Genomic DNA, 14,140 nt, shown 5'->3' on the forward strand with positions numbered 1-14,140 from the left:
GTTGTAGCTGTGTCTGTTTTTTGGTGTTCTTGTTGTTGTTGCAGCTGCTGCTGTTGGTGGGCTCCTCCCTCTCTGGCCTTAAAGCTCTGTCTCAATATGTCTTTAATGGCTGAAAGGGACAGCTCCCATTAATAGGGATCTCTGCTTTTAAGCTTTGCAGGAATATTTTGTGTGAATGATATGGTCCTAAAATCATATCAATATCAAATGTATGTTTGAAAAATAAAGTTACATTGTTGGAATCACATTAAGAGACATAACTCCCAGTCATGCTGTTTTTAATTCGATCTCTGATGGAACCACTCTCCGCTTATTTAGTTAGAATTTCACTCAGCTCTGTCAATGTAAAAAATAATACTGTACTTCCTATATAAAGATAGTAATGTACGTTCAAGTTTAATTCCTATACACTTCAATTATGGTTGTACCACCTCTATCAACTTTTCAAAAATCAAACAAATGAATTAGTTGTTATGCATCAATGTTGACACCAATTCCATGGGGAGGTGAAAGTGCGGATGAATGTGTGTTTATGCGTACAAGAAACGGGATGGCATAGGTAGAGAGTTCAAGAGAGTAAAACAAAGACAGACACATGTAAAGAGATACTAAAACACGGCCCCAGGGGCAGGTTCTGACCTGTATCTGAAGAAGGGCATTTGCGAATGGTGAAGATGGAGCTGAGGTCCTCCTCTTCCTCCGGCAGACCCTTCTGCAAGCGCTGAAGCTTCCTGAGGCTTTCACTGCGCTGGTGCTTCATGGAGCGCACATGCTGGATCAGGTTGAGCTTGGCCTTGGTCGAGTAGTTACACAGCACACAATGGTAGTAGCAGGCATCACCCTCCACCGCGTTTTCGTGCTGCTGCAGGTGCTGTGGGAGGAGATGGAGAGAGAGAGAGAAAGAGAGAGAGGGAAAGAGAGGGAAGGAGAGAGAAAGAGGTTATTGTAGATGGCAGATAGCTGGCTAGGCACCACCGACTCACTTTCGCTCAAACAGTTGGCAAATGAACAAATCAATTCCCAATCACAGCCCTGTTGTTTAACATCCAGACCTCTTCCACTTCAGGACAACTGTTTGGACTGCGCACTTTGTCTGTGTGAGTGTCTGTATCAGTGGGCTAACAGGACAGGAGAGGCCTGGGAGGCACGCAAATCTCAGGGGCCCGAGGGTGGGCAGGAATCGCATCAGCCACCCTTCAGAAGCCGTGGGTCTGCAGCCTCACAGACGGAAGGGAGCATTGATCCCCTTCACTCAACAGAAGCCTCCCGTCTCTGAAAAGGAAACTCCAAACATCTGCTTGTTTCACGCATGGGATACTAAATATTGATCATGGTGTGTTAAATCCTCGCTCTCTCATAGAGAAAGAGAGGCAAAGTCAGCTGGTGGTGAGGCAGGAGGGGGACTTAGTACATTCTGAGAAAAACTGGAACATTCCACAACAGGAGGACCAACCTTCAGAGGACAGGAAATCAGCACTGCTATTGACCTGTCAACCCCAGAACTTCCTCCAAGACTCAACAGCAGTCCAGCCTTCAGCCCACCCTCCACAGCATCACAACATGCCGAACACCCCGTAGTGACATCATACCACCACAACCTCTTGTCACACCACAGAGCTCCAGTCTAATTACCTCCTGCATGGCTCAATCAATGATGCAAGGCCAACACAATATGGCTGGGCCTGGTGTGAGCAACAGAGTTATTGACCACTATCCTAAAGCATCACACTGATTGTTTTTGCATGTTTACAATAAAATCCCCAGACTCGGTATGGCCACTTGCCATGTCACGCCTGTCATGTGCTGCTCCTAATATCAAACTCTGGAGTCTCACTGTGGATTTCTGTGGCTGCAATCAATGTCAATCACCAAAAGTTTTCCCCTTTCTACTCTAATCATCGTGGACCCCCACGTCCCCTGTGAGGAATGCTGAGTGAGCAAGAAATGCATTGTATATTGTAACAGTTATTAATATATTTTCTAAATATTAGCATTTTAAATACAATTTAAGTATTATCAAACAAGGTAAATGCACTGATGAATATTAAACTGCAATAAGATAAAGAGCTGAAAAGTTGTGATTGCAACTGAAGTTTGGTCTGCTGAGTATTTTTTTGTTTCGATCAGGTTTTATTACCAATTTGGTATTTAAAGAGTATATCAGATTTGCACTAAGATAAAAGGTTCAAAAAACTAAAGCATTCATCAAAAAGAAACCAAACTGTCCTGTCCTGCAATGGATGGCCTGTTTGGCTGGCCGGAAAATGTAAAAGCAATGGAAACATGAGACATTTAACCGCATTACATCTAAATCAGGTGTTGACAGGCTGGTAGAAAAAAAAGTCATAACAATATTATGCCTCCCTAAAATGCTCTTGTCCCTTTCTCCTAATGTTTAATTTTCTGGCAATATTGTAATATTGCTATGGGGTTTTCTGAGCTATTGTGTTTCATTCTCTTTGGTTTCATATTTCTCACTTCTACACCTAAAATGTGCATTAAGACACCGCTTCCAGGAAAAGGAATAGGAGATTTTTTTCTTCTCCTTTTTGTGAGCCCCACAGCTCAGTGTAATAGAGTTATTAGGTGATTGTAAAAGGCTCTGTGTCTCTGTGTGCTCTCCTTTCTCGCCTCGTTTTAAGCCATCCATGATGTCATGAATAGGTGTTGCTGGATATTGTGGGAGCCCTCCTCCTTTTCCTATGTGCACAAATATTGCATCAGAGCTAAGGTAGAGAGAAACCTGAGAGACAGATTCAGTTATAGATAACACCAAATCCATCATGCAAACTGCTTTCAGTCAGAGCAGATGTCTTGAATTTAAAAAAAGAGTTCTTGCTGCAAATGACTCAAGGTTCCAAAAATCTACTAGAAGTTTTAAAAAAATGACAGCACCTGACCGAAACTTCAAAGCTAGTCTCAGGAGGTAGGAAAAAAATCCTGGGAGTTTTATAGTTTCCCATAAAAAGCACAGGCTTTATATAGGAGTAAACCTGAGACCGCCTGCCCCAGAATCGACCATAATTCACTATAAACCTGACTGGCCAGCAAGATAGCCTCGACAGGGCCAAAACTGGCCTGCCCCAGTGCTTGTAGCTCTGTCTAAAATGTCAAACGGTTACACCTGTAAACCACCACTTTCACCATCTTTGCACTGGCCATGACCCAAGGCAGTCTGGGGCATTTTAGAGTCAGCAAACGAGGTAAGAGATCAAACCAATGAGTGATCAGTGAGGTGGCCCCTGCTCAGTCAATATACCAGAGAGCACTGACGCAAAATTATACCATAGTGCCTCAGAGAGCAGCACAGCTTGGCCCACGAGAACAAAAACCCTCTGATCATCACACGCGGCAACTTTCTCAAACATGGATTCTCACTGGATTCCATAGCAGTAATCCATGTGAGAGCCTCCTAGGATTGTATCTAAGAGTCCAAACACAGCATGGACACAGTGCACTCGCAGTCCATCACCCTCTCTGGTTCACACACATACATGCATAGACACTTTGAATGTGAAACATAATAATGCATGAGACAGGGCCTATGTCTGTTTCCTATGAACCTGCAATGAAGCCCTGAGTTGATAAATCACCTCCAACTGGAGTGCAGGAATCTGGCGGCTTAATGAAAAAGTCATGTTGAGCTGGGAGGAGTTGGTCGGCATGGCTCTGGGGTTTCTAAACGCCCTGTCGAGGCCCCAACAGGAGGGGAGCTGTGGAGCATAATGGGGGGAAGCTGGCTGGGTCAGTGGCATGGATTCAATACCACTAAACTGTCTGGGAATTTACAGCAGTCATATAGGAGATTCAGCTGAGCAAGTACAAATGTGACCGCCTAGAATGCAGTGATGTTCTCAATAGGGCATGGGAGACACGCTGCGTGCATGTGAATGTGCTGTACATGTGGTCTGATTCAACAGATAAGATCACAAAGACACATATGATTGTAGGTGTCTTAAAATACTTCAGTCATATTATAGTTATATTACAGTGTCTTATGGGAACATCCTTTGCAGTTACTGTAAAATCTCATCCTGATTAAATGACCTTGAATAATACTTCACTACATTTGTTGTTTTATACATTTTGAAAGATTACATTTATCATGTTTAACATGATAGATCACATTCAATTTGGTTTTTCCACTGAAAGGTCCAGCTCAAAGCTTTTTTATACTGTGGTGGTTTTCATAGTTTAAAAATGCAACCATGGTTTTTCAAGCCTCTCTCTTCCATGGAGCACCTTATCTCTTTCTGTGGAGGCTGAAGCAGTGCTCTGTGCTTTTTCAGGTAAAGAGGGACAGGGGCGGTGTGGGCACCACCCCATCCTCTCTCTCATAACTCTACAGTGCACCTTGCCCTCTGAGTGGGCAATGCATGCCTGTATCAGTTTCACCACCCACCCAGAGCACTGCATACATCTGCATTTCCATCCACTTAAATGCAAAGTAAAAGTGCACCTTTAACACAAAACAGTGTGGTTGCTGAGAGAGCCCAACTAATACAAGATAGAGGTGGGTATTACTGGAAGGGTGGAAGGGAGACAGAGAGCCGGTAATTCCAAAGAATGGCTCCCAATGGAGCTGTATAATACAGCATGTACACACAACACACATACAAAAGTATAGACAAAAAGAACATCAGAAATGTACACACACAAGCATGCACACATGCACATACAGACTCTCTCTCTCACACACACACTTACACACACACACACACACACACACCATTATGATCATACCCTAATTTCCACCATTAAATTTGGCAGTGCTGTTAATACAAAATTAATGCATTAAAACAGATGACTATCTGTGAGCTAAATAGCTATCAATTCTAAGAGAGCTGCCAAATTCTCTCTGTGAGAGAGCCAGTGAGTATCTGCCTGGATATTGCTTTGTAACAGTCTCCCTGATTCTCGGCACTAAAAGCTGGTGTCTGCATGTGTGTGTGCGCGCACGGCACGGCACACATGGACTTCATGGGAGGCTTACACAGGTTAGATAACTGCAATTCACACTTGATGCCATGCAATGCACTGCAACAGAGCAGACCGGCCTCTGTATTTGAATGAGATTTTATCCTTTATGATCACAGAGGCTGGAGTCAGCCTTTCTCCATCACCTGAGAACAAAATGTACCACATAATTCCTGACTTGAGATGTGTTAGAAGAAGTCAGCCAGCACCTTTGTTATTCAAACATAGTGATGTCATGGCAGCAACTATAACCAATGAGGTAATTGTGCTTCACTCTGAAGGGAGACAATGCAATGTGCCTGTTGGGCTGAAAAACACACCGTGGCTAAAGGGAGAAGAAAACACCCATGTGTGGCTTAAGTCTCACTGTGTGCCAACTGTGGCCATTGTATGCATGCATTGTAGAGCACATGGGACTATCCTATTGCATCCAGATTGCATCCAAAATGCAACATCTGAAAAGGTAGTTTCAGTCCAACTGCTGCCTAATTGTGAAGATTGTAAATTAGAATACACTTAAATTGAAAAAGAATGAAGTTTGGGGTTAGGGGTCTCAAGAATTAAAATAATGTAATGTAATGACCTCTTTCTTCCCAGCAGCAGCGGATTTGTGAATGTGCAGAGATTTGTTGGGGACTGGATTCTCATAAATCTGCACTCTGGGATTCCCCTGGAGCGTAAGCAGGTTATTTAGGAAAGCAAAGCAGAGTGACTGGAGTCACTGAGTGTTTGCAGTTTGGCCTGTGATTCCCTGCCTGCCAGCAGCATGAACAACAGCTCCAACCACAGAGGCCCCACTGGGTGCCAAATTCGGTGGCTGCTTTGAATTAGCCCTGCAAGCTGCAACATGCCTGAAAGTTAGGTTGTGGCTTAAGGGGACTGTGTATTCCAGGCCCAAACTGCCTACCTACTGCTTCCTGAACCTCATCCGCACCCTTGTCCTTTCTTCTCCTTTACTTTTCCTAATCCCTGCCACCCCTCCACTGCATCCTGTCCCTCTGTCTCAAAGCCCATAATGTGCTAAGTTGCTTCCTCTACTGCTGTGCTGTAGAAATGATCCATCACTACCGGTGAATAAAAGCAGGCTGCATATTTGTCTCTGGGATAGAAGAGAGAAACAAAACGGACCTCTGTGTGGTAAGGGAGGGCAGCGAGGTAAAGATGGATCGCTGTAGGTGTCCTTGGAGAGGATGACTTAACATGGGTCTATGAAACAAAGTAGCCTGGGAGGGGTCATAGAGACACTTAAAGACAATGCAGCTACTGGTGCTCCACACCCACCACTCTTACTTACTTTAACGTTAAATAAAGCAATAATTATTGAATTCCGTTTGAATGAGTAAGATGCTAGAAAGTAAACAATGGGAACATAATTGCAGAGGGAAGGCAATCAATGCAGGCAGTCATTTGGGCCGCGCTGATTGTGTAGGCTGCTCTATGTGCTCCTTGCATGTGTGTACATTTGTGTAGCCGTTGCAAATATAAGGTGAGCTGAGGGGAGTATGTGCTCTGACAAGGAGCTGAGTAATACACTCTGCCATACGCACGCACAAAACAAGAGTTGGGTAATCCCTCCTTCAATAATGACCTAAGGCTCTAAACAATAGCTCTCAATCAGCTGATCAATGTGTCCACATAATTCATGTGCGAGTCACTGTCTTTGAGAGGGGAGGAGGAGGAGGAGGATAAGCAAGCAGGCGGTGGAGAGATCAATGCCCTGTGCGGTGATAACGAGCCTGGGCCTATGCCCACAGGAGCCCCACACTGGCATCCAGGGTCTCTCTCATTAAGAACATTTGGATAAGCATGGCCATACATACATAATGTGCACTTCTAATCGTAGCCAAATAAACACATTTCGCCCCATCTTAATGAGCTCGGTCCTGCTTTTGTGACACACAGCGATGACTACAAAACAGGCAGGAAATGATGTCAATCCCCAAATAGGAAAAAAAAAAAACAGTAAAGCAAATTAACAGCAAGCTGTTGGCCTCCTCTTTCAGTAGCTAATTAACAGCTTAACCTCCTGGTGCTTTTATGAAAGCCATGCTGGGAGGAGCTTGCCAAAATTGCAGTACAATAAGTCTGCCTGCAGGAGGCGAGAGCAGGGTGGAGCCATGGGGGTACCAAAACAACTGTTACAGCCACTTAATGACATATGTACTGGCAAGGTACCATCTGGAAGCTGAATGGGGCAAATCAGGACCTGCCCTGGCCCTTCTCTCCATTACCCACAGCACTGTGTCAACATCACAACCTTCCATTTTGGACAACGGTGACAATACTTACTTGCAGAGGGCCAGAGAAGAGCATTTTTTGATTTTCATTTTAGCAAAACAGGACGCACAAATCAGACTGACGTGTTCAGATTTTGACTTTGAATAATACTTCATCACATCAGTGCTTTGCTACCACTCTAATGACAATAATGACTTGTGAGATTAGAGAGGAAAAGAACAGGTTTTGTGCTGTAACAAGTCTTTTGGCTGTGAAAACAGATGATACAAAACAGGAATATCAATAAGATACAATGAGATTTTCATAGGAGAGATAGAAAACCCCAAAAAACACCTACTTCAAACTTCTTAACGCTTCAATTGTATTCCTCCCAAGCAGGCAAAGATGACATCCAGAGGCCACTAACATGACCCTCAAAACCATCCTGTCTTCTGGCTAAGAAACTGAGCCAACGTCACATCCAGCATGACAAGTCTTGTACTTGAGTGTGTATTTAAGTATACAGCTTTGTCAGACGCTCCCTGTGATGTGTCAGTGTTTGCAATGCAAACATGATGACAGGCTACGGACACCTCAAGCTATCAGTCAAACAGAATCCTCTTGTATGTATGTGACTTCCATGTGATTTAGAGGAAAATCTCAGGAATGTTGGAAAAGTGCTGGTTGTCTGAAGAGAGCTATTTAGGGCTGTTAATGGAAGTGTGTGTGCATACTAGATAAGAACAAGATGACTGACTAGCTAGATCTGAACTTGGCTGTACTGTCGGGTCACTGATGTGTTAGTAGGGTAAAGGCAGAGGCAGCCCTGCACCAACACAAGCTGACAAGAGCCTCCAACACCTCACTGCCTCTCATTTGTCACTAGCCAGCCAGACAATGGCAGCGTGGCCTTGTGAAGCCACTTTGAATGTGGGCAGCAAAAAGCTTGTTATATGGAGACGAAGGATGAAAAAGAGTTTGGAGAGGGTGGAGGTGAGCGAGCCCTGTAAGACTGAGGGAGACGGTGAGCCGGGGAATAGGGGGTTGTTGGATTAAGATACAGGCAAACACCACTTGTAATGATTAATGCAGTCAGTGAGAATTAAATTCAGAGCAGGAACATTACCCAAACACAATTAGTCCTCGAGAACAAACATCACAATGCCGTGAATGCAGATTCATTGCCATATCATTGTGAGAGAGTAGCCATCAGGAGTCAAAAGAACTCCGGAGGTAAAACTTGCCTGACGTGGCCTTCGAGAGAGTCAGTGTTACAATTATTATGTGTCCTCTTCCCACCCTGTTGGCTACTATGACCTAGAAAAAAACCTTAAATGTGCCCACAGCAGTAGGGGTGACCAAAAGCCATGCTTACTGAACTGCAGGCCTGCCCACGCTCTTGCTTCTAAGCCTATTGTCATTAGCTGATCTCCTGTTCCACCTTTTCGCTGACGTAACGGCAGAGAGGAGACACAGAATACTGTCTCCTCAGGCTTGTATTATCCAGCTTTCACCTCTGGCGTTCTCAGTTTGGTAGTGTAAATATTTCATTACCACATAATTGGTTGCTGCTTCAGGCTACACAATAAGTCTGTGATAGCTGTAACACTGTATGTTTTCTGACTATCCTGTATCCTTTTTTTATGTAAAATTCATAGAAATTTGTTTTGGAGAGAGGGTGTTTGAGATCCCGTAAGGGAAAATGTTTAGTTGTTCATGCACTGCCCTCGCACAAGCCCGCTAGAGACACCAGCTAATTAAAAACAGTGATGATGTGCTCAGCCTGTGTTAATATTTAACCCAGTCTTACGCAGCTATCTTTATTAGCAGCACTGCGCTGACAAAAGGAGCAACATGGCCTTTGAGAGGTCCTCTTCTTAAAATGAAAATTAATGGGGTGGAGTGGGGTTGAGTGGAGGTGAATATACGGAGTGGGTCTATATGTGGGCTTATTTCCATGGAACATGAAGTACTTTGTTGGAGTGAACCTGCTGCTGAGGGTTCTTCAAGCAATTCATACACCAAACACCCACCAGTTTCACCTGTCAACTCTTCCATACCGGGCAACTAAAAAGCTGCAACTTTAATGAGTAAAAGAATGACATTGCTCTTTTGGTGTTCACACTAAACGAGAGATAAAAAAGCTAAACAGTTTCAGTGGCACAAAAAATACCATTGCTTTGGATCATTTAGAGTGTCAGGATCTTTGTAGGATAAAAAAAATCACTACACACATCCTCTGACCCTTCCTGTTCATTCGTCAGTGAGAGGCCTTTGAGCTGCTGCCTTTTTGAATTAGAACTCTATGATTAAAATGCAGAAAAACACAGCTGTTGTCCATCCTCATAAGGTCCAAATTTAAGTTTTTTTTTTCTTTGTAAGACCAATAGCAGCCTTTGGCCTGTGCCTACAGGGAGTTAGTGCACTTGTGTTGAAAAATGGTGCTCTGTGCTGCTTCCCAAGAGTATAGCCAACTATCACTAATACATATGGGCCTTGCTAACACAGATTTCTTTACAGGGTCATTCTGTTGGGCCTGCTCATTAGCAAAAGAAAAAACCATAACTGCACTTTCCATAAAAAAGAAACAAAAGTGCTCATTGATCAGCACGATCAATTGAGGATCAATAACCTAAACCCTCATCATTCTCAGTGCAGCATAATTGCTGCTGAGATATAGTTGTCATCACTAAAAATCAAACACAGACCAGACTAATTGGGAGAGGCCTATTGCTTTGGTTATGCTGGCAAAAAGCTTTCCAAAGCCCCAGAAAGACTTGTGATGGCCAGTCACTGGAGCGTCCCAAAATAACTGCTCATGCCATTAGCAAGTGTCATCATGGAGGTCATTGTGCTGGCTGCCCGTTTGGGGACATCTAATACAGGGCATAGCAAGCTACCACACAAGAGCGCTTTGTATTCCCTCTCATGTAACTTGTGCACGTAAAATATAAGATCACATTAAGACCCAATTTTATAGCACAACTTGTGATTTTAATCTAATGTTTTGGAGGAATGTCCTTATTAGACAATTTGTTGCTGACCTCTGTGTTAAGCAATGGTCAGAAAAAAAGATGTCATTTTCCACTCCAGTAGTTGAGCACTGTAAAGAGGCTTAGAGAGCTGGTAAGGCAAAGAGGCATGCCTGATATAATAGATATTTCACAGGCTGGCATCGCAGCCAAGCTGCCCTTACTGGCTCCACCATATACACTGCTCAATCGTGCAAAAAATCTCAAAATATACTTCAAAGACTACCACTTTTCCCCTTCCTGTTTATTGATTACATAGAGCTCTTGTTCAGTAATTGTGCAGTAAATCAAGCATGGTGAGCACTAATCTCAACCCCGGGAGGAAAGTGTTAAAGGTAAAACCTGCTGAAAAGTGCATAATTACGGAGCTGTGTTCAGCCAGGAGAGAGGATATACTCCTCCCTCTCACATTTCTCACACACTGCCTGTCTGCGCAACCAGGGGCAGCAGGGAGAGGGGTTGGCAGAAGAGCAACGGGAAGTGTATACAGTTTCTAACCACCTCTCACTCCCTCCCTTACTCTCCCAATCCCTCTCCCTCTCAATGCATTCCCAACCAAAGCGCCGGGGGCGCCATGCTTGTAAAGAAACCACAGCCTTTTGAGTGCCTCTTGTATTTACAAACGGAGGCATGTTGGAATCAAAGGCATTACCACATGACATAACACATTAAACAGTTGGCAGATTGAGAATTTGTAGACTGAATAGGTAGTGAGTGGGGTAAACAGGAATAGTGCCATTGTTGGATCAGTTCAGCTAGCTATACTTGGTATGAGAGCCACACTTACCTAAACCAGAGTACAGGATAGGAGTCAACTGCAGCAGCTCCCTCCTTTCCCGTGCTTTGCCTTCCCTCTTAGCACACAGCTCAGGCTTTACTCCAGGTGGAGACAGCTATCACTTTCCCATCAACTTCCTGTTCCTCTTGTCTCTCCGCCCCCCTTTTCTCTCAGCTCTCTCACTCCCAGCTGTACAACTTGATTTTCTGTGCCATGTTTGAAGAAATACAAAGCTGTACCCCCCCCCCCCCATCTTCTGAGGCACTAAAATCTGCAGTTAAGAGATTTTTTTCTCTCCTCATCCCTCCTTCTCCTGCTTCTCCTCCTCCCCCAACGCTTTTCCCATGTTGCTGTTCTGCCTAATCTCACCTCAGTTTTTATTTCACCCTCATCAGCAGGGACCTAAAAATAAATGATAAATGGAATATGATATTTTAAAGCCTTATCTCTTATCTGTTCTTACAGGGGAATAATAGGGTAGTTAATCCTGCAGATCCTACTCAAATTGATTAATCAGCACATGCGGACAATCAAATAAATGATTAATATTCCCCAGTCCTGTGGTCGGACAGTTACCCCTGAAACCATCAGTAATAATTCAGTAACCCTTCCCAGACCACAGGCTGCAGCTAGTCAGCCTCACTCAGCATCAGCCCTCTGATGTTCAGCAGGACTTTGAACTCCCCGCACAGAAACTCAGATGCACCAAGGGTAAGACAATCTGCAGTCTACTGTCTCTGAAACCCTCCTACAATGCCTGCCTTCCTGAGCAAACTCACACCATGTACAATATATACACAACAGGATTTAAGGAGGACAGCAAAATATATGACAAGGAGTGCTTCATATAACTGCTGTACACCCTCATACTACTGAGGGAGGCTATAGACACAGATCTGGAGGCTCTTTTCCAATGACTGTACAGATGAGACTATAGATAGAGGAAGTACACATTGTCAGATCATTGCCTTATAATCCAAAGGCCAAATAAAAAACCTTACAATACAAAAACCTGAACTTGTGTATTACATAAGCGCTAGGTGAGGTGCCTAAAAAAATAATGCCACTGTGTTCCCAGAGCTAGAGAAGCAGATGTCTCCAGGCACTCACACAGACAGCCTGACAGAGAGACAGGCTGTTTAGCAGCAGCTCTCCCAGGCCTCACCACACTGAGCACACCCTGTCCTGCTTGTGGACAAAGGGGGGGGGGGGGGGGGGGGGGGATATCCATTGAAAAAGGCCTTCTTTTCTCTCCCATTACCCATGGTACTCTCCCTCCCACAGAGGTCAGCGAACAGCCATCTTCATGATGCTCCTCTGCATCTGCCAGCTATAACTGTTCTTAATCAGGAGGAGCAGAAGCAGAGGAGAGCACCTCTTGCTCCCCCACATTAACCCAGGTAAGGAATGAATGGTGGGGATGGGAGATATGTGTGCGTATGATTGGTCGGGGGGGGGGGCATGAAGTAAATACAGCTTGTAGGTGTGGAATGTCTGCTCTGCTCGTGGTGGGCCTAGCTGTGCTGGTGTCATGGATGTGTGTGTGCCTGTCTTTGCCGGTGCTTGGGCACATGAAGTTATGCAAAGCCAGCACTCTCCTCCGACAAACACACACATTTATACAGTATACACACACTGTCTCACCCCACCCTAATCCCTCCTCTCTGTCGTACAGGAGGCTTGGCCTTTGTGTTGCGTCTGGCCAGCTGGTTGCCTGAATCAGCATGTGCAGCTGTCTGCTGTGACGAACACTACTCTACCGCTACCAGGACACAGTGACTCTTCACTGCATTGCTATGTTTTAATATGGCTGGCTGGCATTACTACAGCCATTTAAAAATCCACCTAAGAAGCTACTGACCTTGGGGGGAGTTTACACAGGCTGAGAGCAGGTTGAGTTTAGCTATAACACTTATTGATGGCCTTTAACTGGTGTTTGAGAACCTTGGAGGGTAGTGCTATAAGAACTAGACTCACAGCTGGGGGAAGACCGAGCTAAAAAGTGTGAGTGGCCATTCAGTACTCTTGCCAATATGCCTCGTGATATACAGCTTTGTCTTTAATAGGTATGAGCATGGTGTGTAGGGCAGTGTCGTGAAAAAGCCCCAGTTTTATATAAGCGTTACAGTTCACTTTGATCTCTTCTCTTGCTCCACTGTTTATAAATCAGCCACACAAATATTTATGAGCGGAACGGGGAAAATGGCTGGTCTGGTTTGTATCTCTGCCCTCCTTCCCTCCCTCCCTACTGCGTTCCCTCCCTCTCCCTGTGGCTGATGTGTGGATGAGGCCACCGCAGACGCAGAGCGAGTGCATAGGCCCCAGGCCACATCCATCATATCTGCTCTGTCTCTGGCTATTGTGTGGCCCCAGAGAAGGCTGACCTAACCCAACCAAGCAACAGAAAAGAAAGCATGTTTAGTGCAAATAAAACAGAGAACTATGAAGAAAAAAATCTATATATATCAATGGCACAGACAAGCATGTGTTCGTGGTCACTGGTTTAACCTGTATGAAATGATGTATAATAGTTGAACTAGTGCAATGTGAGTGCATTGTATGTCCACAATCAAGGACAAAAATATGCACGTCGATGCAAGTGTGAGCCTGTGCGTGCTGTGTGCACACACACATGCATTGGTGCCCCTGACTAATGCATCACTAGTTCATCAGTAACAAAGATCAATTAATTAATACAGCCATGTTCAATACATATTGCCTCTGCCTCCCTTTTAGCTCACCTATCTGTTCCTGCCAACAACACACACTGTGGGACAGGCCCAGGGCCTCTGGATCCATACGCTTTAATTGCTCCCCCCAGCCCTGACCTCTGATCCAGATCACTCTGATATACAGCATCTCTATTAAATTGGGAAGTAGGTAAATATTCTCCTAATGACCCTCAGTTCTAGCGACACCACTGAAAATGGAGGAAAAAAAAATCAATCTTGTTTTTTTTTTTTCTTTTTGCCCTTCACTGACTCTATTAGTTTCCTTTTTATCTGAGGGTTGAGTCAAAAAATGTGGAGGGAGGCCGAGCAGAATGGAGTGTCTGCTCTCATTTTGACAGGGCAATGGACTTTACTTAGATGCATTTCAGTAACGAGGAGATTACAAATCTATGCTCGGAGGGAAA

At 44.4% G+C, this 14,140-nt stretch overlaps 1 protein-coding gene across 3 annotated transcripts in view; it reads right to left on the reverse strand.

The window, feature by feature from the left end:
• Positions 1-14,140, reverse strand: part of zfhx3b (zinc finger homeobox 3b) — a 214,270-nt gene that overhangs the window by 62,477 nt on the left and 137,653 nt on the right. For all 3 annotated transcript variants that reach the window (XM_070960027.1, XM_070960036.1, XM_070960019.1), the window contains one exon: positions 640-871. In XM_070960027.1, the coding sequence (XP_070816128.1) occupies positions 640-871 (232 nt within the window). The remainder of the gene's footprint in view (positions 1-639; positions 872-14,140) is intronic.

Source organism: Chaetodon trifascialis, chromosome 1, assembly GCF_039877785.1.
Source record: "Chaetodon trifascialis isolate fChaTrf1 chromosome 1, fChaTrf1.hap1, whole genome shotgun sequence".
In the NCBI taxonomy this organism is placed as follows: Eukaryota; Metazoa; Chordata; class Actinopteri; order Chaetodontiformes; family Chaetodontidae; genus Chaetodon; species Chaetodon trifascialis.